This window comes from Alligator mississippiensis, chromosome 6 (genome assembly GCF_030867095.1).
Source record: "Alligator mississippiensis isolate rAllMis1 chromosome 6, rAllMis1, whole genome shotgun sequence".
NCBI lineage: Eukaryota > Metazoa > Chordata > Crocodylia > Alligatoridae > Alligator > Alligator mississippiensis.
In genome coordinates, this window is record NC_081829.1 from 10,700,287 (window position 1) to 10,728,027 (window position 27,741).

Here is a 27,741-nt window from a genome sequence, read left to right on the forward strand (position 1 = left end):
AAAAAAAAAAAGAATTATACTAAGGAACCCAACCCTAGGGAACATGGGGGTCACAGGATTGCCAGATGTGGTCTGTATCCCATCCTAATGTACCCCCTTCTCCCTCGACAGATACACTCCCCCTTTATTAGCACTCACCATTATCTATCTTAAGATGGCCCTCTCTTCCCCGCAGGAAAATATGCTCAGTTCTCTCTCATCTGTTCCAGGTGCTCCTTATAAAAAGTACTGCAAGTTTTGAGAAAAAGGCATGAGTACCCTCCCTGTATAACCACTGGCCAGCCTCTACTATTGGCCTCAGCCAATTCATGGTCTCTAAACAGAAGTCTGCCGTGTTTAAGATGAACTTAACATTACACATCTTGGAGGCTTCCTTTCCACATTACCACACTTTTGAATCAAAACGGATTTCCCCCCCACCCCGATCAACACTACTCATGGGGGTATGAAGCTGGAAATACACTGCCAAGGTATATACGTGGGTGCCAAGGAACTGATATCCTTCCAACAGACAGAGTGCTCATGTCATACTTCCTACAGGGCAGGATCCAGATGAGTGCTGGTACAGCTGCACTGTATACATTTAAATATAATTTCCTAAAACAACTTAAGGGACTGTGAAATCCAGTCCGTGTTCCAAGCAGGTGCAGTATCTGAACCTTCTTTGAGTGCCTGTGCTGATTTCAGTTTCCATGCTATTTTTCTATTTTATCTAGTGTTTTCCTCTGCTCTGCTGCTGTGTGAAGGTCCCTATCATCAGGGTAGATGGGGTTTACAGTAGAATCAGTGGAACTGACTGCACAAGGTAAAGCAAACACAGAAGTGTGTATTCCCACACAGTCTTTCAGTCAAGTCTAAACCATGTTTTCTTGCAGGCACCTTTTCCGCACAAAAATTGACCCCCAAAATTGAGGTGCGTGTATTAAATCAGGGCAGCTGATTTTTTTGCCCAAGACAGAAGCACCTTGCTTTGATCCCTGCTTTGTAGTGCAGCAGCTCTGGTATTACTCTTCAGGCAGCTGATGGAGTCAATGGCCCATTGTTCTTCACAGGTGTTAAAGATCATCTCTCCTTTCCAATGGTCTTGACCTTCCACTAATGAAGCTAACCTTTCTTAGGGGAAGTTTACCGTCTGCTAGGGTTTTTGGTCTTGTCTCCTATTTCACAGTTCTTGAACTCTTTTCAAGATCAGAGATCCATCCATAGAGACCAGTTTTCAGCAGCAGCTAAGCAGGAAAGGGAGGGGAGTCAGTTGAAGATTAGCCCCTGTCCCTGCTCTCTCTCACTGTAAGGAAAATTTTATTTTATTTATAATGCCTTTCAAAAATAAAGTGCATATGATATTTGGGATATGTTATATTGCGAGAAAAATACAGTATTAACATATCAATTGTCTTAACATTTTCTAAATAGACTATTTCTCTTTAAGGAAGAAAACTTATTTCAGCCCTTCATACTATGAACACTGATACTGCATTTCTCTCAGTCTGATCAATAAAAAACAGGATGGCTGGTTTCACTTATTTCTGGTTAGTTGTATTCTAGCTATTTGTCCTAGCACAATGTTGCAATTACAAGCAGTGAGATAAAAGTTTCTATGTAAACACATTATTTTAAAGTTATCCTCAGAAAGCCACTCCTAATGATTTTAAGTTTTCTGAACATAAAACCTGCATTTTGGGCCTCTGTGAGAGAGTGGAAGAAGAGCTGGGTGAGGGACCAAGGCCACTGGAAGGGAGAATACTCACCGCAGGTGGACTGGAGTGATGGGAGACACCACCATGCTTTCAGACCTGCTGCTCTCTGGATTGGCAGAGGGAACCCACAGAAAGGCATTTGTTGTCCCAGAGCAGGATGGCAGGGGTGGGATGCCAACAAGCCGGGTGATGGGACATGCCGGGCTTCAGCAGCTGATGGGATCCCAAGTCCTCCAGTAGGTGGAGAAAAGGAGCCTGTTAAATCAGAGATGGCTGAAGGACCACAGTCAGGAGCTGACGAAGGAGTGCTGGGGAACAGCAAGGATCTAGCAAGCAGAAGACAGATGTAGTGAAGACCGTGGCAGGCCAGACCACAGTAAGAAGCTGGCATGACTGGGGAGTGAAATAAGAGCCCTAACCTGGGCAGGGACAATCAGAGGGCTGTGGATGATGCAGCCTCTCCTTCCTTTTGTGTTACTGGGTGTTGTTTTCATTTTGATAAGTCTCTGTCTACTGTGCCGGGGAAGGGAGCAGAGAGCCCCAAATGGAAGAAGGCCTGTGATTCTGGTGTGCAAACTGGGTGTGAGACCAAGTGTCTGTTGAACAGAGACCGATTTAATTCACGTGGATTACTGCAAGGGTGCCTGTTATATTTATTCAAAATAAACAACTGATTTGACCCCAGGAAGTGTTATGTAGGCGATTAGCTGATGAGCTGTATATGGACTGGTTTGGAGAGAGAGTGCCCTATGAGCAGAGGTAACCTGACTTGCGTTATTAAGAGACTTTTATTTGACTCCATATAAACTGATCTAGGATGTGGGCACTAGAAACCATGGATTAGTCAGTTCGCATTGCAAATTAAGAAACTCGTTAATGAGCTGATATAGTGAGAGAGTGGGTCAATCTTACTGTGTGTGAATTAATCTAAGCTGGTAGCCTAGTGGTACCTGAATAAACTTGAATTCTTTTGGGATATAACCATTGTCCTTCCTCTGGCTAGCGAAGACCTGCTGGGATTGCGATGGTTCAGTGAAAAACCTAGGTCAAAGACACTTACCATCTTGCATGGTATGGAAAGGGTGGAGTGTAAGGGGAGGAGAAACCCCACAAGAGCTCCCGGAAGGGCTCAGAGAGATTGTTGGCCTTTCTAACCCCAACTCCCAACTAGATTTGAAGCATCATCAAGACCTGGTGGGTGAGGGCAGAACATCTGAGATAGAGGATAGCAACAATCCCTGACTATTCCCCCAGATGGCACACTCAAGTAGAACATCCAGAAGGCGAGGCCCCCAACCCTACAGTATAACATCTCGACAGCCTCAACTCTTAGTTCAAAGAAATATACAATCAGTAGAAGAAATAACTAAACACAGCATGACTGCATATAAACCATCATCAAATGTTGTCAAGCAAAAATAGTCTTTATTCAAATTTTATGGAAACAGGGATCACTTTACTTTGCAAGACGGGGGGGAAAAAATAAAATAAAAAAAATTTAATATAAAACAAGGATATTGTCACAATACCAGAATATGGAACTCTACTTTTCCCCACCCCCATGGATTACTGAAGGTATCTATTTTCCTGACTGTGCTATTCACACCTCTGTAAGTCCAAAAAATATGAAACAAAAAGTAGTATGAAACTTAAGACTTAGCACTTTCACTAAATGGCAAACATCAAAGGGCACCAAATCAAGGGCAAAGATTGCTGAAGTCACCATACCTACCTATCAGTCATCATTCCAACCTCATCAACCAATTGAAGTACAGTGCAGCTTCTCTGTAAGGCTGTTCTTGGAAAACAAGGCAATTTTGGTGGTCTAGGAAGAATGGTGTTATAAAGGGGGAATCTTTCTACAGGATAGCAAATGAGCTGCTTAGCCTTGCATCAGAAAGCATTACAGAGAGGGAGCACTGTATTAAACAATTATAGACACACCATTAGGATAGTTAAAAATGTACAGCATTGACATGTGTTCTACTTCAATCACTTGTGCTACAACTACCAAACATGTACAAAAGACGTCTCATATAGTTCCAGGTGTGGTTGCAGCAAACTTAGGACCTTGAGCGAGATCTTGATCTAGATCGGGAGGGTGATCTAGAGGGAGACCTAGATCTAGACTTGGACCGGGACCTGGTTTTAGAAATAGATTTTGATCTGGAGCGAGATTCTGATTTGACATTTAGTTTAGACTTAGAATTTGACCGAGACCTGGACCGAGATTCACGACTTGCGTGCATGTCCTCACTCTCGCTTTTTACCTCCTTTTTGTCAGATTCTGGTTTTAGATGCTCCTTGTCCTTGGACTCTGATCTGGATCTAGACCTGGACCGCTCGTGGTCTTCCTTCTTTTTCTTCTTGCTACTAGATTTGCTGTCTCGCTTGCTGTGCCTTTTGCTCCTCTCGCTTTTGCTGCGGCTCCTGCTTCTACTCCTGCTGTCGTCTCTGCTCCTCTTCCTTCCTTTCCTCTTGTCCTTACTCCTGCTACGACTCCTGCTCCTGCTCTCATCTCTGCTCTTGCTTTTGCTCCTGCTTCTAGCCTTACTGATGCTCTTCTCCCTCTCTTTACTCCTACTCTTCTCCTTACTCCTACTCTTCCTCATGCTTGTCCTCTCCTCTTCCTCTGTTCTCTCTTTGCTCCCACTCCTGCTCCTACTTTTGCTCTTACTCTTTTCCTTGCTGGGGCTCCTGCTCTTTGCTTTCTCATCGTTGTTGTGAACAGCACTCTCTGCTTTGTCTTTACTTTTATTCCGGGTTTTCTCTGCGCTCCGGCTGCGGCTCCTACTTTTATCATCTTTGCTTGGACTCCTGCTTTTGTCCTTTTGACCTCTGCTACGGCTCTTGCTTCGACTACGGCTCTTGCTTCTGGAACGGGACACAGACCTGTAAAAGCACAAATGGATGGCCACACATTAGTCTTTTCTATGTGGTTTAAGGCTGGTTTGCCTTGAATTGTAGTATGCAGATAAAAAATAAGTGTGAGAAAGGAGCGCCAATGCTGCAGAGCTAGGTCAGTGCCTCTTATATTTAAACAAGTGCCCCACTTTCACCCACAACGAAGGTGATAATGTACCTGGATCTTGATCTACTCTTGGAGCGACTGCTTTTGCTACTGACGCTGCGGCTCCTGCTCTTACGAGAGCGTCTGCTTCGAGAGCGAGACCTGAAACAAAAGGAAATGGGTTAACATTGGGTCACTACAAAACCACAAAAGGAGAAGCCTCTTTGATTTGGGGTGAGTAAGAAGCCCCAGCCTTAAAGAAACAGTGGTTGCAATGTTTTCAGCCATTTCTACTCCATATTTCAGAAAGCTAGCAGAATGCTTTACAGAATAAAAGTTGTTGACATTCCTAAAGTGCCCATCTTCATAACACTAAATACATAAATACATTCATTCCCACCTGTAGGAAATGTTACATCTCTGAGGATGAACAGGCTGTCATTCTGAGAAGCATGTCTTTAGGAACGGGAAGAGAAAATGACTCTCCAAATGAACATGGAGAAATTCTGGATGGAGTGAATACTGTTACCCAAGACAGCTTAGCCAGGACAAGATGCCTCCCTTCCTTCAACAAGAGATGCTATGGGACTGATGACCAGTAAAATCTGTGTATTGTGGGCCTCTCAGGATAGGTGGGCTAGAATTAGACATATCCCCACATCTGACTGCAATTAGATTAGAACACAGAGCCTCAGCTGTATTATGAACAAACGTACCTCGAATGGCTTCGACTTCTGGAATAGGAGCGGCGCCGTCTTGACCCAGGTCTGTCTTCTACTAACCTAATCTTTCTGCCATTTACTTCTGTCCCATCCAGCTTTTCAAGGGCTCTTTTCATATCAGAATAGGATTTGAACTCAATCACACCTTCATTTTTTCTGCCTTTATGTGCGTCTGCATATGTCACTTCACCTGCCTGACGCATATAATCCTAGGAGGAGAGGACAAAGGAAAGAAAAAAAACAATGTCTAAGAATTCACAGATTTAAGCTGATTGTTTATTCTGCCTGCCCACTCTTAAGTGCAGAAACATTTGTTCATTTGAAGTAAGAGAAAAAAGAAGAAGAATAATTCACATCCACACCATCTTAGTTTTAATTAAAGGTTCAAGTCACACTGGAAGTTTTATCCATAGAGTGCTGACTGGCAGGCTCATACTGAAGTTCCTGAGCAAGCTAACAATTGCTGTGTAATTTTAGTGCTAGAACTAGTGAAAGGTGACTGGCTTAGAGGTCTGTAACAAAACAAGGATCATACAGGCAATGACAGCACCAACTTTTCTTCAGCTACTGCTTAGACAGTGTACCTGCTCACCTGTGGTAAACTCAGTCTCTCAACTCATTCACCCCCTGGCCTCTCAGCTTCAGCTGCTCAACACAGTATTTGGTTTTGTGACTCATGCAGCTGGTTATCAGGAAGAGATATTACTCTGCCCAAAGCAAGCTGGCCGACAGGGGAAACTTTCATGCAGTACTAACTTAGGCTGCAATAGGGGCTGTATGTACAAATGAGAGGTTTATGGTTCATTCCTACGGCAAGAGCAACTCAAAAAAGAACCCCGCTGAATCCAGCACAGCATTGACCAGTGCATGCTCCGTTTAAAGCATTTGATACCAGATATCCGAAACGTTTACAAATTAAAACAATAAAAATGCTTAAAGGTTGTTAGTATCCATTTGAACTACAACTACACAATCTGTTCTGGACAGGCTTGTAAGAGAAAAAAAAAAGGCTTGTGTGGAACAGGAGGCAGTTTCGTGATGATGTTTATGTCTACACTTTACTGTCTCGTTCCAAGAATTATCCTAATTTTAAAAAACAAGGACATTGAGGCAAAGGGGTCAAGTAATTTGTTCGACCCCTTTGCCTCAAGGCTTACAGGGTGCCCATGAAAGAGTCAAAGCTCAACCCAGATTTCTGAGCCAGTCCTATATGAAGACTCCTCAGCCATGCTTCTGATACGCTGGCAAAGCTCCCAACAGTTATTCTTAAGGTACAACATGAAAAAGTAAGTATTTTATAACCATGCTTAAAGCTGTATTAAAGACATACTCTCCCCCATGTTTCTCATGTAACTGGGATGACTGGCGACTGGCAGCTTACAAAGAAACTTTATAAAGAGCACTTATATGACTGAGGGCAAAGGAGAAAAGACAAAGAGAGAAGACACTTGGCACATGCTAATCACAGCCATATATATGTACCATGGCCTATTCTGTGGGTTACCCTCAGCATTCCCATAAGAGTCATTTCCCCAAGGAGAGGCTCTCTCTGTCCCCAAGCATTTTCTTTTCAACTGTTACTTTGTATGATTTCCCTTAGCGTGCAAGAGAATTCGTCTCAGAGTTTCTTCAAAAATGGCCGAGTTGTTAAAAGAGTAAGAATACAGTTTTTTGGCTAAGATAGCTCTAGCTCCTCCAATGTAGAAGAGACTGAAGTCATAGGAACATAACTCACAGATGCATCTTTCCTCAGTCAGAGTTGACTGCAGCAGTTTAGAGACGAGACTTTTTTTCTAAATATATCTTAAGGCATGTTAATTGACCTTTATTAAATGATAAAATGAATATTCTCCAACTGGTCCACTAACAGCATGCATGTATACAGATTTAGATGTAGTAGGTATTTCCACTGAGTGCATGACACCTCAGGATCCTGTACAAAATACAGGTTTTGAAGAACGGACTATTTCATAAGTGTTGTCCTCTAATGGGCACATATTATACATGTTAAAATGAGAATCTCTGAAGTAGTCAAATATTTACAGCGCAGGAGGTTTAAGAGACTCATCATGGAGAGGTCCTTTAAAACACAAGGCTGGGTTAGTGTCAGGGTAACAGCCTGGACAAGCTTTCGTTAACCCCAGTAGAGCCAAACCATTTGCTCAGCCAAGATGAAGAAAGGGGTCCCATACCTTCAGATCTTGCCAACTGCAACGGCTTGACAGATTTTCCACAATCAATCTGTACTCTGTACGGGTAGGAGGACCGTACTTATCTCTTCCACTTCTTCTATAACCATATCCACCTTTATAGGAGGTGACAAGCAGACAGCAATACTTCAGCTAGGGAAATGGAGTGGCTTAGTTTACACCCCAGACAAAAACTCCTCTGCCCAATATACCAGCAAATACATTTAATCTTCACCCCACCCACTAGTCTAAACTACATTCTCCTTGTTTAAAATATAAAATTACAGAGATAAAACATTAAAAAAGATATATAACTACAATACTTGCACATAATTACAAGATGTATAATCATATAGTTACAATTAAAAATTAACATGCAATTAAATTTAAGTTATTAAAAATTTGTTTAAATAAATTTTGAAACAAGAAACCAAATCACTAAAGCCAGTTTACTAATGTTACTTACATTGATTAAAGGTTTTCTGAATATCTGACATGAATAAAGATTTTCAGGCACCTATTTCAGTTTAATCTCATCTGTCTCTAACCCTTGGGATCCTCACCACCCAGGTCTAATGGGAAAAGGTTGCGGTCGTCACATGGCTTCCTTTTTTGGTCAGCCAAGGGCCACAAAGGTCAAAGAGCCACTCATGGAAAGGTAACCCAAGGTCAGCAAATGGAACAGGCAGTCATCTTAGCCTCAAAGGACTCTTTTAATTAAAACATTGAGGTCTTTGTTAAGTCTATGTTAAACAATCACATTACAAATAAACCATTCAAATATTTAAATAAAAATAACAACAACAATAAATGGTACAAGAAATTGCATTCATTCATTTATCAGTTAATTAAATTAAAATATTTTATATACAATTAACAAATAGATACATATTCAGATCAATATTTACATTTACAATTACAAAAGCAAAATAGTCAAACTTCATATCATTATCTTTTAAAAAATTACTTTTTTTTTTTAAGTAAATATTTTATAAAAAAAAAGTCACTGAGATACAAATGCATTTTAGTGCTTACTGCGTCCAGAACCATAACTGCTGTCACGACGTGGGCCCCTGGCATGTTCAACAATTACTCGCTCTCCACAAAGGTCTTTGCCGTTTAGCTCATAAACGGCATCATCTGCATCACGCAGATCATCAAACTCAACAAAGCCATACCTAGGAGGAGACAGAGACTGTTCAGGAAAAAACTACACCCACCCAAGGTGTCTATTTATCAACAGCAACTCACATCAGAGTAGGAACTTCCACTGCCAACGAAGCTTGGGACTCGGTTACCTTGAAGCAATACTTCTCTCTCTCTCTCTCTCCCCTCCTCCCTTCCTTCCCCACCATTCAAACCTTTGTTGGCCACCAGTGGCCAATTCCTGAAGACTTCAGGTCAGGGTCCCAGCCCAAGGATCCTACTCCTCAGTTTGTTGGTCTACAAGGTAGAAGAGGGCTTAGTCATCAGCGTTTTACTCATTGTTCTACTTGGCTTAAGGAATTTCTCGATACCTTGGTACATCCACGTTTGACACTGAAATATTACTCCACCTTGTGTCTGGAAGCTGCTTGTGTTCCTTCCTCAGAAAATGCCAAAAGAGGGCAAAATATGAATGGATGCCAGGGAAGGGGTTTATCAGGAAGGGTGACTGATTTCACTCTTCACTGTGGGCAGTACTGATGTGTTTGAGTAAGAAAAAGGACTATGTATGCCTGGTCCTATTGGTAAAGAACAAGTTTCTAGATAGTCTTGTGTTAAGGAGCTTCCTGGATAATACTGAATAAAATATAACACTTGAGGATGCAATCCTATCCGTACTGGTCATGCTGAAATCCCACGCTCTGAAACTATGAAGTCTGTGTGCAGGGTCCCTACAGGATTGGCCACTCACCACTATTACATTCACAATTAAAAGACTTTGTCAACAGCTTTAGATTTAGAGCTTGCAAAATGCCCACACAGAAGAGCTTCATACATGCATAATAGCACTGTGATCACGGAGCTCTCCACAGGCATGGCAATCTGCTGGTCAGAGCAGATTGCAGCCAGGGCTGTAGTTTGCATAGCAAAAAATGCTGTGCCTGCTTTGCTAACTGCTCTGAAAACACAAATAGGGAAAATGCAAGTTAGAGGAAGCCAATAAGAACATATATTTTAGAAATAGGCCTTACATTTGAGTGGGCATTTTTGGCATTCCAGGCAACTTGCCCAAGGTCACACAGCAGTGCTGGGAACTCACACTTCCTAGATCCCAAAACTAACTGTGCAGAGAGTTTATAAATACACAAATAATTTAAAATTAGACAGGTAAACCCCAATTATCCAAATGAATAGGGGAGGGGTGGAAGAGGGGACAGCATCAGAAACTGCTGACGACTTGGGTGCAGATAACAAGAGTTTACCCCGCTTCACTTACCCTGCCACGACCCAAGTTCAGGCGTCCTAGTCTCCCCTGCAAGAGCTGATGATACCACAGCCCTGTGCAGCACCCCAGGGAGCCCCGTTTCAGCTGGTTGCAACATCTCTGGCTGCTGTAGGGCAAACAGAATCCTGAACTCAGGTCTTAGCAGGCAAGTAAAAAAGGAGGAAATGGTTTTCAGACATTTGATTTTCAAATTTGTGTATAACTGTAATTCAAAGTCTCATCTCTTCTCTTAGGTCATTTCATTTTTAAATACTTTCACTTCCTCCTTGAATGCCCTAGTCACCAAGAAAACTACTACATAAACTTTAAATATTTAATCAAAATGTTTAAACATGAAATTTCTCATCCAGGTATTGCAAATAAATAATCATTGTAGCTACTTCTTCATGCAAGTGTGGGTAGTCTTTTAATAGTGAAGCAAGTGTGACTTTGAGCTATGAATTCTGAATTACTTACTCACAGTCAATCTACCAACAAAATAGTTCACATCTAATCTTGCCCCATGCCTCGTCTGCCAAAATAAAGCAACTATCTCCTTATCTTTATACAGATCTCAAATGCTTTGTAATACTGTATTTGTAATAATGACTTCACTCCTAGATATTAAAGTATTTCCTATGTGCCAGCAATCCCACAGGAAGGTTTTAAAACAAAAAAAGGACAATAAATGTATTTTATTGACGCTTTAAGGATAGGGCTTAGGAAGCTAAGCAAGATTTGGCCAGAACAGCAGATTAAGAAGCCTCCTCTTTCAAAGAGCACACCAGGAACCGTTAGTGAGGTGTACTTAAGCACTCCATGTTACGTATCAGCAAAAACAGGACTGCACCAGCAGCCCAGCACTGCATGGCACCAGGTTCAGCTACTGAGAAGCTAGTCACCTGTAAAGATATACAAATACCACCTCCTACAAAATGCTGGTTTTCTTTGAAGGGCTCCAATGCAAGTGCAGGGCAAATCCTGCTCAACTGCTCCCTCCAAGGCAAGCAGGCTTTTAATAATTGCTCTCTATGGCTAAGTGAAAAGGAGATCAACAGCATAACATGCGAGTGACCCTAGAATAAAAAAAAGTATATAAATGACAGAAAAGGAGAATATAAATAGAAGTAATCAATTGCAGGAAGGAATTTTCTAGGTGTTTATAAAAATGGTAAGGGAAAAATGTATACAGCATACGCTATAGAAAATAGGTGATTGCTTTCAAGTCATACTACGCACAGCCCAGAGATAATAAGTAATATTGATCCACACCTCCCTTAAATATACTTCCCATCTTAAAGTTTAAACAACATGAATTAAGATCCCTTAGAAGGATAGTTTAACACCACAAGAAACCGCAAGTGCTGACAAAGCCTTCTCCAAAGCAATCTGAACCTGCTGTTATATGGTGGTAGTGCAAGTAAATCTTCTTTTAAGTGTCTACTGTTATTACTTTAGATGTGGCATAAAACTACTTACTAAAAATGTCAATGCAATTTACTTCAGATAATGTGAAGCTACATCATTTTGCTGTCCATGTATCAAAAAAGGAAAAAATGGCAAGAGCACATATCCTTATTTCTAAGCAATTCCAGTCGATTGAACCACCTAAAGAAGCTTTTTATCAAAGATGAAGGGAAATGGGATTTTTAAAAATTGTTTAAGGTCCCAAATAATAAAGGGCAGCTGAGTCAGTCACACTCCTTCCTATGCAGGGCTTTGAGGTACTGGATTCATACCAGCTGGCTGCATATACTCCCCTCTACTTGCCAAGATATTCAGAGCTAGTAAGGTTCACTTCTATGGCACACAAGGTGCTACCAAGTTTTCCTGCTGCTCCTATGGGGACAGTGCTATAGCCTTGAACAAGCTGAGCTATGCCAGTTCTAAAGCATGAATCAAATGCTTGAGCAGTGTCAGTCTAAAGCAAGGCTAAATATGTCTACTATTTCTTGTCGCTTACTGACTTACTCTGCAATATTTACTTGCTGCCAGTGTGCATTCCCGATTTAAGGTTTGATTTTAATGAGATGCTGAATGGAACAAGACACTTGGCTGCAGTATCGTCTTCCTGTCTTCTCCGGGACGTGGGGCAGTTTGCTCAGACCAACCGGGGCTCCGAGATCACCCTAGGATTCTGTGGAGGCATTGCTTAAGGCAGCGTTTCCCAAACTTCGGGGGTTTATGCCCCAACACAGTAAAATCGGCCACTCTCACATCTCTACTTCAGCCACCAGATTTGACACTGTGGCATTTACACGATTTGTACATATGATGCTTTGCCCTCAGTTATGCTCCCCCCCCCCCCCAGGCATCTTTCCTGCCCCTGCAAGGGGGTGTGCCCCACAGTGTAGGAAACACTGGCCTAAGGAGATTCAAAACTGTAGTAGAAAAAAGGTCACCTGAGCTAAGTACCGTGCTGAATATAACTTGCCCCATGGCTCCCGGAAGCCCTTCACTGGGACAGAAGAAGGCAGGACAGGGTGGCACCTTGCCAACTAAATTGTTCAAATTCCAGAGACTACAGCCTGCTTTGTCAGATGCTCTGAACAGGGGAAGAAGATTCAGGTCGATTATCAGCATTTTTGTCTGAGGCCTAGAATCAATTTGTTTTGGTTAAGACATCCCTGATGTTACTTTCTACATGTGATTTTTTAAGTTAATTCAGTGAATTCAAACTACCATATTTACTGGAATCCAAGACAAGTTGCTTTCCCCCCACCATTTAATATGGGGGGGAAAAGCTTTGCCTTGAATCTAGATTGGGGCAGGCTGCTGCTGTGGCTCCAGCGGCAGCTCTGAACCTGACCCAGGCACTGAGTTGGAGCTGCCACCTACCACAGGCTGGGGCTGGAGTCACCATGTGCTCTGTGCCCTGGGCCACAGTCGGAGCATACAGTAAGTGCAGCACAGTGCGAGTGTGAGTGTGAGCACATGCACTGGGGGGGGCAGTGGACAGACTAGGGCAATTGACCAAGGGGAAAAAGCAGCAGGGAGATAGGCACTAGGCGGGCAAGCACCAGGGAGCACATGCACAGGGGGAGGAGGTGGTAAGGGGGACACAGGACTAAGGGCAGAGGTCAGGCCACAGCAGTGGGAAGGGGACTGGAAGGAATTTAAGACAACCTTCCAGTCCTTAGATTCTATACATTTGAAAGTCATAACAAATTTATAATTTCCCATGTACAGAATCCAATTACTGGGGAGGGGTCATCTTAAATTTGGGTAAATACAGGAATAAGACACTCCTCTGTGGAATTACACACTTTCTTTGGGTGGTGGATCACAAAGTCACTCCAATGCTACTATAAGCAGCAATCTAGCAAGGACATTTTTTCTTTATTGTAACAGCCTAGATAGCAAAAGCACATTAAAAATAGTTTCCCTTATAATCTTCATTTGTCCATAACTGAAATTCTGTTTCTACTGAAACAAAGAAGTTTCAGGAAAATCTGGAAAGGAAAAAAGGCACACACTGTTCTGCTTTCCTCAAGAAGCATCTCCTATTATCTTTCATTGTATGGAGTTAAATGTCCCTCTCCCTCCCTCCCTCTCCCTGCTAAGTTAGATACTGAGACTGCAGTTAAAATAGTGAAAGGAAAAGTAACAGTCTTATCAATCATAAGCAGTGATTGGTATCCCAGATAGAGTGGCCAAAAGATAGGAAAGGAGTAGGGTGACCATATTATTTTTAAGGAAATTTGGGACTCCCCCCCCCAAGCCAGCCCACCACTAGCTGCTGTTCAGGAGGAGCTGGGCTGGGCAATACGGGCAAGTTGGCGCCAATCTGGGACTTTTCTTTTCATATTCACCAACCAGCAGGGATGGCCTATGACATCTGGGACTGTCCCTACCATATGGTCACCCTACAAATGAGGTTCTTTGTTAAACTATTGTCTCCTGTTCATTCTGGGAAGTGCTCCTCTGCTGATTTGATCTATGCTACTGTAAAAATAGGCATGCCTCTCATGTTAGATGAAGGCAAAATTAGGACCCCAGGAAGCAGGCTGCAGGAGAAAACAGACACTAAGCACTAGGGCCTAAACATTTAAGGCCTAAACATTTTACAGGTTTCAAAACACCCACTTAACTTCCTGCCAGCCTCCTAGCTTTGATTGGATACTAACCACAAATCATCCAAGAGCAGTTTACTCCAAATCTCCAGCATGGTGATGGAAGGGAAAGTGGTATCATTTTGTTAACTTCTGTTTTATGCCTCATGTTCAAAACGTTGGAAAACTGGTGAAAAATGCCGATTAGTACAAGAACATTAAACAGATCCTCTTAGAAACAAATCTCAAGATGACTGCTGGCCAGCAAAGCCTAAGAGTTTGTAAGGATTTCAGATAATAAAGACTATGGTTAATTGCCTACTCCAATATCTTTATGGCTAGGTAGAAAATGGATTGGACACACAAAAGCTGTGATTATAGGAAAGACTTCACCTGATATTTACTGTAACAGTGTCTTCTTAAACAGAATCCTGTTTTCCCCCTGCCCCTTAAAGACAACCCTGGGAATCTGTTCTGCTCAACAGAACTGTGTTCCTTTACACAACATAGCCAATTTCAGGCCAAAGCTTAAGGGGGTTGCTTTTATTTAAGGTTAAGGTTTTTTACCAACTCTCAAACCAATAAATGCCACAAACAGAATATTTAATGGTGCACTACAGGGCTAGCAAAGAAGAACAAAAGCATAAGGCAACCTATTGTTGTCCCAGCCGATCTAAATGTAAAGAAATAGCACAAATGGTGAAAAGTTAAGTTAGTGTCAACAATAAAAGAAAACCTGGCATAACACTGCTTTGGCATCTGCTAATCTTGCATTTTTGACAGAAGTGGGGGAACTCTTTGGGTCAAGGGCTTGATCTGTATACTGATCTGAAATGTGCCATCAACCTTACAGGCTTTTATCCAGTGGGGAAATGAGGTATGAAGTCGGGGACTTAGCCAAGGAAAGAGCAACCCACAGGCAGAAATGGAATTCATGATTCTCAGCAACTAGGTCTTGTGGTAGGTCTCAGCTGTTTGGTTTTTTTTAAATGATCAAGAAAAGTAACACCATTAGAAGACTGCTGAATCCATGTACATGTTCAAATCCAGAAAAGGGAGTCTTCATTCCCTACAAACTTCTGGGTGGCTTTCAAAAAAAGGAGCGAGAAACTTGCCATTTAATTTGTTGGCCGCAGTTTGTCACAACAGTGCCATAACCCTAGCTCTGTGGTAGCACATACACTGTCTAGTAGACTCTGGCACGCTCAGCTCTAGTAGCACAGAGCAACACCTCCTTCCCTCAAAGAGGTGAAATGACAGAAATATGATCTGGAGAACTTTGGATGATTCTCTTCGCAGATACCCATAACCACCGTGAGTATGATGATTCAACCTGAAACTGGTTCTAGTTTCTGGATGTTGCAGAAAGTGGAAAGGGAAAAAAACAAGAGTTTTAAGAGGCAGGGCTCAACTCCTATCCTGCCCTCCTATTACAACGTCGAAGCACTGATGACATCTCGGCAGTTCTTGACCATTTGCCTCCAAGTACCAATATGAGTGCTGCAGCTCGAGGAGGGAAATGATACCTTAAAGCTCCAATTACACCCCCCTCCAATCCCTCCCCAGGCTTGGATCAGCAGTACAGACAGCCTTGTGCATCTTCAGCCTAGGACAGATGTTACTCAACTGGACATACACTTGAGTTTTAAGAGGTGATGTCCATATTTATAATTTATTCTTGGTACATAAGGGTTGCCTGTACTCAAGACTGGAGTCCTTTGGCAAGCACGGTTTTTTTGTTGTTGTTGGGATTGGGTTTTTTTTTTTTTGGGGGGGGGAGGAAGAGGGGAAAGAGATCACACATGCTGCAATGCCCTCGTGTTCCTGTACGAGACAGAGACTGCAGTGAGCGCAACCAGAAAGCACCCAGTTCTTTCTCCAGCACAGAACCCAGTTTTCCAAAGGATTTCAAAGTCGAGAGGAAGGAGAGCAGGCTGTGCAACAAACAAAACACAAGAAAGTGCCAGTTGCTGCACAAGTGCTTGTCCGAGTACCTGTTCTATTTTTCATGATCCGAGCAATGAACTGATCTAAACACACCATATAAAACTGCTTTGCTAAAAGTAGCACCTGCTCTGGACTCACCCACTAATGAATAGCTTTAGTAAGAGTATGGATGGAGTGCTGGGAGATGACCCTGGGGATGTTTCCCAAGGAAACAGCTTGCGTGCTACTGGAGCAGACTCTAGAGCTGGAGGATCCCTAGTTCCTAATAGTTTGATACAGCCCACAATCCATTTAGAAATCTTTGGGTAGAAGGCCTTTCACCTGTTGGGGAAGGGGATCCTCAGGGAAGCCCTAAAGGCAAAAAACTAAGGCCCCACACAAACAAGAAGGGCATACAGCTTAGATTCTTCAAGCATGAAATTTGGGAAAGAAGGTACATAGAATTACATATCAATCACTTTTGGCAGAAACACTTGGTGTAGCCACTAAGACAGCTTATCTGTATGCAGGACTTGCCTTCCTTGTGAACATGTATACCCCTACCCTCCTCCTATCTGAAGTGACTGTTAAGAGACTATGATGCCCTAAGGGCTCAAAGAGGGGATCTCTGAGGTGCACTAGCAAAACTGAGGTTACATAGGGGGAGGAGGAGGAGCGGGGTATTGGCAACAGTCCTGGTAGAAAAACTTTAATAAGAACCCTAAGTCAATGGTTCTCAAAATTTTTGGACTCAAGGCACCCTGTGGAAAATGCCACCTCTTAGTTTTCACTAATTTTTTGACTATGGAAAAATCTAGATCAGTTTTTCTGCTGCAAAGAACTAAGACCACAACAGATTAGAACGTTTCTGGCGCTATGAATTCCTATCTGAAATCTCTGGGTTTCTTTTGTGAATCGTGTTTCACACCTAATACTAACATTGCATGCTACCTCACGGCACCCTTGAAAGGCTCTCGAGGCACCTACCCTGGTTGAGAATTGCTGCTGCAAGGGTTCTTGACAGAGGTGACAAATATTACCATGCCCTTATAGCAAGGTGGGAAAAATGTTAATAGCTATAAGATATATCCCTAGAACTAACACAGCACCAGAGGTCTTTAGTGAGAGCAGATAACTTAAAACAGTAGACGTCTGCATCCCAAAACACTTTTTAACCAAGATGACATTCACATGTTGTCAGATTTTGGAAGTATGGGCTCATGTAGGAAACGGTTCCCTTGGTCTGAGGCAACACATCTGGAATTAGAGATACCAGTTTTGTAGGATGGATCAGTAATCGCATCAGCTCTAGCTAACAGAACTGCTGTGGCCTGCAGATCATCAGGGTGACCTTGGCTTATCTGATCTTTTTAACTATCTTTGGGAGCAGCAAAACTGTTGCATGAATAAATGTGAAAGTGATTCAGGGCTCTAGTTCTGAACGGGACAAAAAAACTGACTTGTCTTTTTCCTATTTTTACAAACAGGTTCATCGATGGATAATGCTATTTTTTGGAAACTAATGTAGTTACTAAAGGGTCACTTGTCTCTATACTCCAGTGAAGATGACCCAAACTGTCTTCCAGAGTTGTCTGCAGACCTGGAAATTTAATTGCTGCAAGAAACATCCAATGTTGAACATAGCAGTTTCATAACTAACTGCATCTTGGCACAATGGAGATGTTCTACATATATACAGGAGAAGCTCAATCATGACAATTGTGCATCAGTCATGAACTGAATGGACTGGAATAGTTCGTTAACTTCACCAAGTTCTGTTTTTGTGGAGAAAAGTTTCCCTACAAGTCTGTTTGTCTCCTCCTTAAAAGTGGTCTAAGCACCTTCTCCGGGCCCCAAAAGTAATATATTTGTTACTGGCTTGGTTGGAAGGTACGGTGAGAAAGGAACATCTCTGCACAACTTGTTGGTCTTCCTGTTTAACAAGAACAGACCATCTTGTTTAATTAACAGAACATGACCAAACTGTGCACACTCAGTACATAAGTGGATTTTATCAGCCATGCAGGCTAAGAGGGAGGCGTACACCCAATGGAAGGGAAGGGCCATCACCAGGGAGGACTATACCTCGGTTGCTCGGGGGCGGCTGCAGGGGGTGGTCAGGAAGGCCAAGGCGGAGATGGGACTGGGACTAGCTACCTGGATCAAGGACAACAAGTCCTTTTTTAAATACATAGGGGGCAAAAAGAAGGTACCAGGTAACGTGGGGCCTCTGCAAGATGCTAGGAAATCTGGTTGTCACACCAGACGACAAGGCTAACCTATTTAACAATTTCTTTGCCTCCATTTTCCTGAGCAGGGACCAGACCAGCCTGTCCGCCGGGACCCCCTCAGGCCCCGGGGGAGGCACACCCAGGCCTAAGATCAGTGAGGATCTAGTCAGGGAACTTCTGGTGGAGCTGGACGTATTTAAATCAGCTGGTCCTGACGATCTCCACCCCAGAGTGCTGAGGGAATAAGCAAAGGTCATTGCGGGACCCTGGCACAGCTTTATGAGCACTCATGGTGCTCTGGTGTGGTGCCAGAGGACTGGAAAAGGGCCAATGTGGTTCCCATTTTCCAAAAAGGGAGGAAGGAGGACTCAGGAAACTATAGGCCAGTTAGTCTTACCTTGATCTTGGGTAACCTTTTTGAGAGAATTATCCTGGCGCATGTTCACGAGGGGCAGCAGGGCAGGTTATGCTTAGGGGCAACCAACACGGGTTCATTACAGGCAGGTCCTGTCAGACCAACCTGGTGGCCTTCTATGACCAGGTCACAAAATCCTTAGACGCAGGGGTAGCAGTGGACGTAGTCTTTCTGGACTTCAGGAAGGCCTTCGACACTGTCTCTCACCCCATTCTCATTAATAAACTAGGGAACTGTGGCGTCGACACCTACACAGTCAAATGGGTCGCTAACTGGCTGGAGGGCCACACCCAGAGAGTGGTGGTGGATGGGTCATTTTCGACCTGGAGGGATGTGGGCAGTGGGGTTCCCCAGGGCTCGGTCCTTGGACCCATGCTGTTCAACATCTTCATCAGTGACCTGGACAAGGGGGTAAAAAGCACCCTATTCAAATTTGCTGATGACACTAAGATGTGGGGGGAAGTGGGCAGGCTAGAAGGGAGGAATAGGCTGCAATCGGACCTAGACAGGTTACAGGGGTGGGCAGATGAGAACAGGATGGGTTTCAAGACTGACAAGTGCAAGGTGCTGCACCTGGGGGAGGAAGAACCAGCAGCAGACCTACAGGCTGGGGGACTCCCTTCTTGTCAGTGCAGAGGCAGAAAAGGATCTTGGAGTCAGTATTGATGCCAAAATGAACATGGGCCGACAGTGTGGGGATGCAGTCAGGAAGGCCAACCACACCTTGTCAGGCATCCACAGATGCATCTCGAGCAGGTCCAAGGAGGTGATCCTCTCCCTCTGTGCGGCACTGGTCAGGCCGCAGTTGGAGTTCTGTGTCCAGTTCTGGGCGCCGCACTTCAGGAGGGATGTGGACAGTATTGAGAGGGTTCAGAGGAGGGCCATCCGCATGATCAGAGGGCAGCAGGGCAAGCCCTACGAGGAGAGGCTAAGGGAACTGAACCCGTTCAGCCTCCATAAGAGAAGGCTGAGAGGGGACCTAGTGGCCTGTTACAAACTAATCAGAGGGGACCAGCAGGTATTGGGGGAGTCCCTGTTCCCCCGAGCAGTACCAGGAGTGACAAGAAATAACGGTCACAAGCTGGCAGAGGGTAGATTCAGACTAGACATCAGGAGGTGCTACTTCACTGTCAGGGCAGCTAGGACCTGGAACCAACTTCCAAGTGAAGTGGTGCTGGCTCCTCCCCTGGGGGTCTTTAAGTGGAGGTTAGATGAACACCTTGCTGGGGTCGTTTGACCCCAGTACTTTTTCCTGCCATGACAGGGGTCAGACTTGATGATCTGCTCAGGTCCCTTCCAACCCTACCAACTATGAAACTAAGTAGTGTGCGTATACCTTGGCTAACTTCACAATGAACAAGCAGGAGGACCCGTGACCCAGCAGAGTTCTTACTGGTGTTTTAACATTTATGCGAAGCTGCTGGCTGAGGGTGGACATTAAAGTTGTCCTGAGGCTAATATGCTAATCTTGGAGTCCAAAATGCCCCCTATGAATTGTATCCAGTATATCGGGGTCAAAATGGACTTTTTTTGAGACTTCTAGACTTAGGGACTGATGAGATGAAGACCATGATAGATGGAGCTCTGCACACAAGGCTGAGATTTCTCTTTGAAGTCAGTCATCAAGGTACAGAAACTGTAGTCTTCCATCCCTTTTAAACACAGCTACTATTGATGGCACCAAGCACGACTGGTGATGCAGAGAAGTGGAACGCTGCACTGGTAAAAAAGATGTTTTAATATTAAATGTTTGACAGCATCACTAACACTTTACTGATGCAAACTGTGTGCGCATTCAAAAGACAACCAGTACATGACACTTCTGATATTACCTTAACTAGGCTTATTTTGTTAGGTACCCAGATATTCATATATAGATAACATGCAGAGGCCCCGTTCAGGACCAAGGGTTACTCCTGTTCAGCGCATACTGCAAAAATAGGATTTCTGCCAGATGTTGATAGCCTAACTGAGACAAAATGCAAACTGGAAAGGAACAGGAAGGAGAACTGCTGATAAGGACACATGTTTATAATGGCTCCTCCAAGTAGTGAGCTCTGAAGATACTTTGTGCCAACATCCTAAACAAAATGAGGAAGTAGGAACCACAACAAATCCCAATAACTAAGTTATTCATGGTGTCCACATATTGTAGGGCATGTACAACTGTGACACATATCAAAGATATCTGTACTTATGCATGTATAAACACACACAGAATTCAACCATCATTTTGTAGCTCCTATATAGCCTAACTCCTGTCTAAGCCAAAGCCTCCCACTTCTTCTCCAGGTCACAAGAGCAATAAATACTTCATGAATACAAACTAACCGCTGACGTCATTACTTTTTAAAGTGATCATAAGGCAGTAAAAGCTTTCCAAATTGGTGCTACAGAATATCATACACTCTCAGAGTTTGGACTCTCCATGCAATGTGGCTGTTTTTCCTAAACACTGTACTTCTAATTTCCCCAAAAGGTACCTGAAGTGACTAGGTGGATCTCAGAATTGATACAAGATTCAGAGCATTTTACTTTTAGACTGCTGGTTCACATACAAGTGCCTGTTTACAGTCAATGCTTGATATGGTTGGGTGTGTGGCATAGGGAGTTGCAATCCAGTTCCTCACCAGGCTAAAGTTAATGATGAAAAAAAATAAAAAAAAAAATTGGCTCTCACCAGCCTTCTCACTAGCTGCTGATGTAGAAAAGGCAAGTATGAATGGGAACAGCAACAACTTGCCTCACACCTGAAGAGGAAAAGCTCCACTGACACCCACACTGTTTTCTGGTCCTTTAAGAGAAGCTTTTATATATATTTCCAGAACCACTAAATTTAACCAGGTTTTCAAAACTGGCACCTGTTCTAGAGACTTCTAACTCTTACCTGGATGTTCCACCAGGAAAAACTGAAGTTTTTATGAACAGATTAGCACCACCAAATGTCAAAGATTTTACTTAGGAATAGAACATTGGACTACAGGTTCTTTAAAAACATCACCACACAGCTAGAGACAGTCTCTTAACTAACTGCACCTTGCCAAATAGGGAAAGATGGGGCACAATAGGCAGGAAAGACCTGTTTTTAGCTTTATGATGGAGAAAGGCATCCCAAAAAATGGGTTGCCTACCAGACTGTTCCTGCTTGCTTTTAAGGTGAGAAACAGAGGGCATGTCTGAGCAGGACAGCCAATTCAAAACTAATAAAATATCATGAGAGCCACGAGAGTGATAGTTGGGCTGTTATCCAGGGAAGGGATTTTCAGATTCTTGAAAACTTAACATGTATTCAACTTCAGTAACTAGTTACTATTCAGGAAAAAAGAAAGCCCATAACCCTTGTTCCTTCAGTGAAAGGTCTGGAGTTCAAAACAAGCATCTCTGAGTCTTCCAACAAAACCAGGAAGGAATAAACTGAACACCTATTGTATTTAGGGTAAAAAATAAGTCACATTCTATATGTCCACATTAATGAAGCAGAAAATAAAGGAAGAAGCAGAATGTTTTCTTAAAAAAAAAGAAAAAGTTACTTCCAAGTCACCTAAAATCAGGGCTGTCCAACTTTTAAGCAGCTGGGAGCCTGCATGTTGTGGAAGCTGCCCCAGCAGGGGTTGTACACCCTGGGGGCCACACTAGTATGAACCATGGGCCCTCAGGTGGCCCTTCCGGCTGCACAGAGCTGGCAGCTGGTTCCCTTGCTCCCCCCTGCACTGAGCAAACAAGCAGACCTTCCCATACCAAGCATGCTGGCAGCTCCCACCTCAGTTCCCTGGCCAAGGGCTCCACCACTGCACCATGCCACAAGCTCCCCTGGTGCCATCCCACTTCCTGGGGTGCTGGCAGACAGGGAAAGCCAGAGGGAGAGAGGGGAAGCCCAGTATCCTGGCTGCTGCTGCTCCAGGGGCTGTGGGGGGACCGGTGGCTGGGTGGGAGCCTATGGGCTATAGCTGAACCCCTTGCAGGCTACGTGCATCCTGTGGGCTGCCAGTTGGACAGCCCTGACCACATGGATACACTAGGCAACACTCAATAACGTTTACAACAGATACGATTTTCAAAGGTGCTTTCCATGCAAGCAGCTGTCACTGAAGCCAATGGGTACCGACCATCTCTGAAAGTCAAACCACTCATTCAGTTGAAAATACATGAGACCTAGTTCTTGATGCTGAAATCTGAAACCTCTGATCTTTATGCCCAGCAACCCATCTGTACAGGTACAAAGCTTCCTTACCTTACTGGAGTTTTGTGATGACAAAACCATAAATACTTGTGAGGTTGTCACATGGAGGACAGGTGAAAAAAACAAAACAAAACAACAGCTTCTGAGTAATTAACTGACAAATTCAAATCCGCGCCCTTTTAAAGGAAAGTTTCTGGCTCTTAGAACGTTAACTGTGTGCATGTTTTACAAGAGCAGAAACTACGCTTGATCTGAGCCGAAAGGCCTACTACACTTGGGCGAAGTACAGACACTCAAAAAGGCTGAGGTGGAATCGATCTAAGTTACGCGATTTTCTGTAAGCAGCGTAGTTAGATCGGCAGTGAACAGATCAAACATTCACCTTTCGGTTTGGGGAGGAATCTTAGATTGGGTTCTGCCATTTTTAAACCAGTCTGTGTTCTGAACTTCTGTTCTGCTACAGGCGTAGACCGGTTTCTGATCACTACGGGTGCAAGATAAAGATTTTTTTGTCTGATACCGACGGCCAATTAACCAGTCAAATTGGCCAATGCCGATACGCAGCCTGGCAGCTTGGAGAGCAGTGTCTGGCAGGTAAATCGGGGAGGGGGGTGTGTAGGTGCAGATCAAGCCCCTGTGGTGAGGGAGGGAGTGGGGCTGGGGCAGACGCAGGCACTGCCCAGCAAGGGCAGGGTGTGGGATGGAACATGGGGACATTGCCCCCATTACTGCATGCACCCCAAGGGGAGGCATAGGGGGCATGTGCTCCCTGGATTTGTGTGAGGGGCAAGGGTGGGCTGCACACTGTAGGCTCAGGGCCAGGTGCTGTGCCAGCCTCTTCCCAACCCGGGGATGGGGGTGCGAAGGAAGGGGCACTGGGCTGACCTGAGGCTGCACTTGGGGTGGGTGGCAGCAGCAGTGCTGATAGGGGAGGCCATGGGGGAGGGCTAGTCACCCCAAAATTCACCATAGCCACCCCATAGCCCCCTTCCCAATGCTACCACTGCCCCCCCACCCAGAGTGCAGCCCTGGCTCAGCCCCCAGGATGAAATTAGTGCAGCCCCTGGCCCCAAATCTGCAGCAGGCAGCCTGTCTTCACCCCACACACAAGTCTAGGGGGGCATGTGCACACAGAGCTGCCCCCCCACCCAGACAAGCTACCCATAGCTCCATCCCATGTCCTGCCCTAGCTGGGCAGTCCCCCAAGCCCTAGTCCCACTCCCTCCCTCACCACAGGGGTCTCTATCTGCCCCTTCCCCCCACCCCACAGACTTACTAGCCAGATGCTGCTCTCAAGCTGCCAGGCTGCACTCCTGGCCATGTGCACACAATATTTATCAGTGACACTACTGGCTGCGCTGGCCAAAAAAGGCTGATTGCCAATAATGTCAATTTTCCTTTTATCAGGGCCAATCTGATATATTGGTGCACCGTTAATGATCACTTATACCGGTAAAGGTGTAATAGCTGTACCTGACCTTGATCTTAGCTGAAGTCCAATTTTACAACTAACTAACTGGTATGTGTCTGATGTGCAGGGCTTAGCTATCAGTACAACTCTGAGTAACAGCAAGATGACTATTGAAGCTTAAAAACAAAGTTGCGAGCTGGAAACTTCTATACATACCAGATTTCTACCTCCAAAAGGTAAACACTGTTTTAATTTCTTGAATTAGAAGCCTTACGTATAATTAGTCGGGATCACCATCCAACTAAGTTATCTGAACTCTGGCACATAGTTTTCCAGTTTCATTTTCTGCCCATGCCTTTCAATTTAGCTTCACCAACAGCTGCTAAAATACCGGACAGGTAGACTCCTGAAAGTTGAGTACTCAAAATAACCCACAACTTTCTGGAAGAAAACCGTAAGAATCTCATAAGTCACAAACAGCGCTCAGTAATTTTTAATTGTTTGCTGAGCACCGCTAAAAATAAGCTATATAGAAAGGATCAAAAGGCAAATAACGGAAACCATTAAGTTCCTGACAAAAGCACCATGAAAGATTATCTCAGGGAAAAAGACAGAAAATGTTATTTTTCAAGTAGATTTTTGCCAAGCTGCAGTTTCAAATCCAACATCAACAGCTGCCTGCTGAAAGTTACTTTGTGATAGACACTGAAGTTAAAGGAAACTTTTAAAGAAAAAAAAGTTCAGTTAACCTTAGAAAAAGCCCTAAAGCTGAATCCATTCAACTACAGGTTTCCCCTCGCTTTATGTGGGTTTTGCATGTGCGAATTAGCTCTTATGCGATGAGCCTTTTTATACCAAAAATTCGTTATACACCAGGAAAATTCACTCTTATGCAATTGGTGTGGTGGAAGCCTGCAGTCAGCTCCTTTGTGCAGTGCATTGTGGGAGTGACGCGCACCAAAATATAGTTTCTCTTGTGGATCTGTGCTTCTCGCTCCTTGTGTGCGACACGTTTCTGTAGTTGCCACCCCCATGATGATAGTGCCCTGTGCTTGTGTGTACTGCCTCTGATGGCGAGTCCCAAAATGGTCTTGTTAAAGTGGTAAAAATGGGTCTGGGGGTCAGCACAGCAGAGGTCTTGGAACATATCCCGATTTATTACACTGTAACACGCTCTTTTTATGCAAATTTGAGTTACATGCTGTTTTCCAGGAATGCATGCACAAGCGCTGCATGCCCCGGGAGGCCGGGGGAGCACAGCGACTGCCTGCACGCGGCGGCGGCCGTGTTGGCGGCAAGCAGGGAGCTTCCGCAGGGACCGCCGGCAGTGTTGACAACGAGGGTGGCGAGCAGCAACCCCCCACATTGAGTCGTTGGTGCTTTTTGCAGCGGCGCACCGCCGATCTCAGGGGGCGCACGTGCACCCACGTGTCCCTCCTACGTGTCACCAACGAAGACACATGCACCATAAAGCGAGGGAACCCTGCAGTCGAAGAGACTTCCTTAGCGACAGAGGTGGCCAATCCTCCAGCTACCGACAACTTCCCTCCTGCTGTCCTATGCCCCTTCGCGGTTACTCCCAACTTCCCCCAAACTCCTTCCGAGGGAAGCGCCTCGGCGCTGAAGCATTTGGAGCCTGGAGCAGATCCGACGCAGCCGTCCGAGTGCCGATGCCTCGGCTACGACCTGCGCCCTCGCTGCCCGGCTATTAGGATGCAGGGCAGGGAAGGAGACCTAAACCTGTCTCCCCACTGCCGGGTGCTACCAAGGCGGGTCGCCCCGCGGGGCCTCGAGGCAAGGGCAGCGCCCAGCCCACGTGCCAGCCCCTCCCCTCCGCCCCGCCGCGCCTGCGCAATGGCGGCCGGCCGGGAGGAGACGGGTGGGGGGGGCTCACCCGTTCTTGAGGTCGACCTCCAGGATCTTGCCGTAGCCCTTGAAGAACCGCTCCACGTCGCGCTCCCGCGCCTGGTAGCTGAGGCGCCCGATGTAGACCCGCGGCATCTCCCCGGCGCGGCGGCGGCTGACGGGGCCTGCGGCCGGCGGCGGAGCACGCACGCGAGGGGCGGGGCGCCGGGGCCGCGTCACCGCCGCGCGGGGAGACTTGGGGCGCCGTCACGCCAGGCCCCGCCCCCCGAACCCTTAAAAGGGCCGCGGCGCTGGGGCTGGGTCGTGCCCTCTTGTGGCGCAGCGACGTCGCGGGGGAGGTGGCCAATGGGGTCGCGTGGCTGGGGCATGGCGGAGGGAGGGGGAGGTTTCATGGCCGCCTGCTACCCAGAATTCCCCGCGGTGCCCAGTGAGCCTTGTGGAGAGGGGCCCACAATGTCCGGGGGGTGAGGTGGGAGGTGAGGTCACCATTGGCTGCCCCAGTGGAAGGTTGTGATGTCACCAAGTGGTGCACTGATGTCACCCACTGTAGTGGTCTCATCACTCGGTCCCGCCCATGCGCCGCCGTTGGCCTCAAAACAGACATCCCCTGTTCCAGACGCAGGCTGTTTGCCTTCCTCGCTCCCCGCTGAGTTCATTAGGGGTGATGCAGCTTGTTGGCCCGCGGGCCTGGGCTTGAGACGCGCTGGATATTTCCACCCGCAGCAACGCGGACGGGAAGGAAAGCTTTGCAGCCCCCGGGGAATTCCAGCTCGGTCTGGAGCGCTGAAGTCCTAAGTCCTGGCCCTGATCAAACTGGAAATGCTGCGGAGTAAAGTTTCTGCCGACCAGTTACCACCTGAAGATGATACTGAAAACTGGGTGGAGGATTTTGGAGCTGGTGGGCAATGATGGGATCTATTTTGGGGCCTCCACCTGCAATAACTATCCGGTAGATGTGATAGAAGCACTGATCCAAAGTCCGTTCAGACCAACGGGAAAACATCCATTAATTTGAGCCGGTTCTGGGTAATTTCTTCAGCCGGCGGAGTGACTGGAAGAGACATTTGTAAATAAATCTCCATTCAGCCGATACTCTATTCAGAAAACTGTGGTGGATGATTCACCAAATCTATCTGAATTAGCAATAATCGCGCCTCGGATTAACCTCATTGGCTACGATACTGCCACTGCGCAAATTCTATCTGAATTTGACACGATGAATTAACCTGATGTCTTGATCGAGGGAAGAGTGCAGAGAATGAAAGGGGCAGGGCACATCCGGAGACCCAACGAGAGAAGGCATGTGAGGCTAATTGTGGAAGATGAAGTGGATGGTATCAGACCTTGAGGTAGACCAAGGCAATGATGGGAAGATAACATAAAAACTGATCTGGAAGGGATCGGCGAAGATACAACCAGGTGCAAGGAGATTGCCCAAAATAGGAGGAGATGTAGTTAAAGCAGTTATAGGCCCTTGAGGCATGCGAGACGAGAGAGAGAGAAGCTTAAACTTTAATGGTTTATTGCACGGATGTCAAACGTATCCCAACCCGGCAGGTCTCCTTGCAGGTGAGATCCAGACACGGTGGTGGAGCAAGTGGTAGCAGCAGTCGTGCAGGGATTAACGTCGCT

General features: G+C 45.2%; 1 protein-coding gene and 1 non-coding gene across 3 annotated transcripts; both read right to left on the bottom strand.

Annotated features, from left to right (window-relative positions):
* Window positions 1–3,100: 3,100 nt before the first annotated feature.
* Window positions 3,101–26,326, bottom strand: SRSF4 (serine and arginine rich splicing factor 4). 2 transcript variants are annotated; one of them, XM_006267154.4, is made up of 6 exons: window positions 26,138–26,326; window positions 8,654–8,796; window positions 7,622–7,734; window positions 5,424–5,638; window positions 4,780–4,869; window positions 3,101–4,589 (listed from the first exon to the last, which is right to left on the bottom strand). In XM_006267154.4, exons 1-6 carry the CDS (start codon window positions 26,242–26,244, stop codon window positions 3,761–3,763), a joined length of 1,497 nt encoding a protein of 498 aa, XP_006267216.1. In that variant the 5' UTR covers window positions 26,245–26,326; the 3' UTR covers window positions 3,101–3,760. The 2 variants fall into 2 exon arrangements, with proteins under 2 accessions (XP_006267216.1, XP_019344270.1); XM_019488725.2 differs by lacking the exons at window positions 8,654–8,796; window positions 26,138–26,326 and adding an exon at window positions 8,085–8,289.
* Window positions 26,327–27,172: 846 nt separating this feature from the next.
* Window positions 27,173–27,308, bottom strand: LOC132251281 (U4 spliceosomal RNA). Its single transcript, XR_009463228.1, has one exon. It is a non-coding gene; the product is annotated as a U4 spliceosomal RNA (small nuclear RNA).
* Between the last annotated feature and the right edge of the window lie 433 nt (window positions 27,309–27,741).

Excerpts from the sequence above, each read along its gene's own strand:
- SRSF4 (XM_006267154.4), bottom strand. The coding sequence starts at position 26,244 with ATGCCGCGGGTCTACATCGGGCGCCTCAGCTACCAGGCGCGGGAGCGC. Across the intron at positions 7,735-8,653 it reads CAGTTATGGTTCTGGACGCA|GTGGATATGGTTATAGAAGA; the intron begins GTAAGCACTAAA and ends CCTCCTATAAAG. Across the intron at positions 4,590-4,779 it reads AAGAGTAGATCAAGATCCAG|GTCTGTGTCCCGTTCCAGAA; the intron begins GTACATTATCAC and ends GTGCTTTTACAG.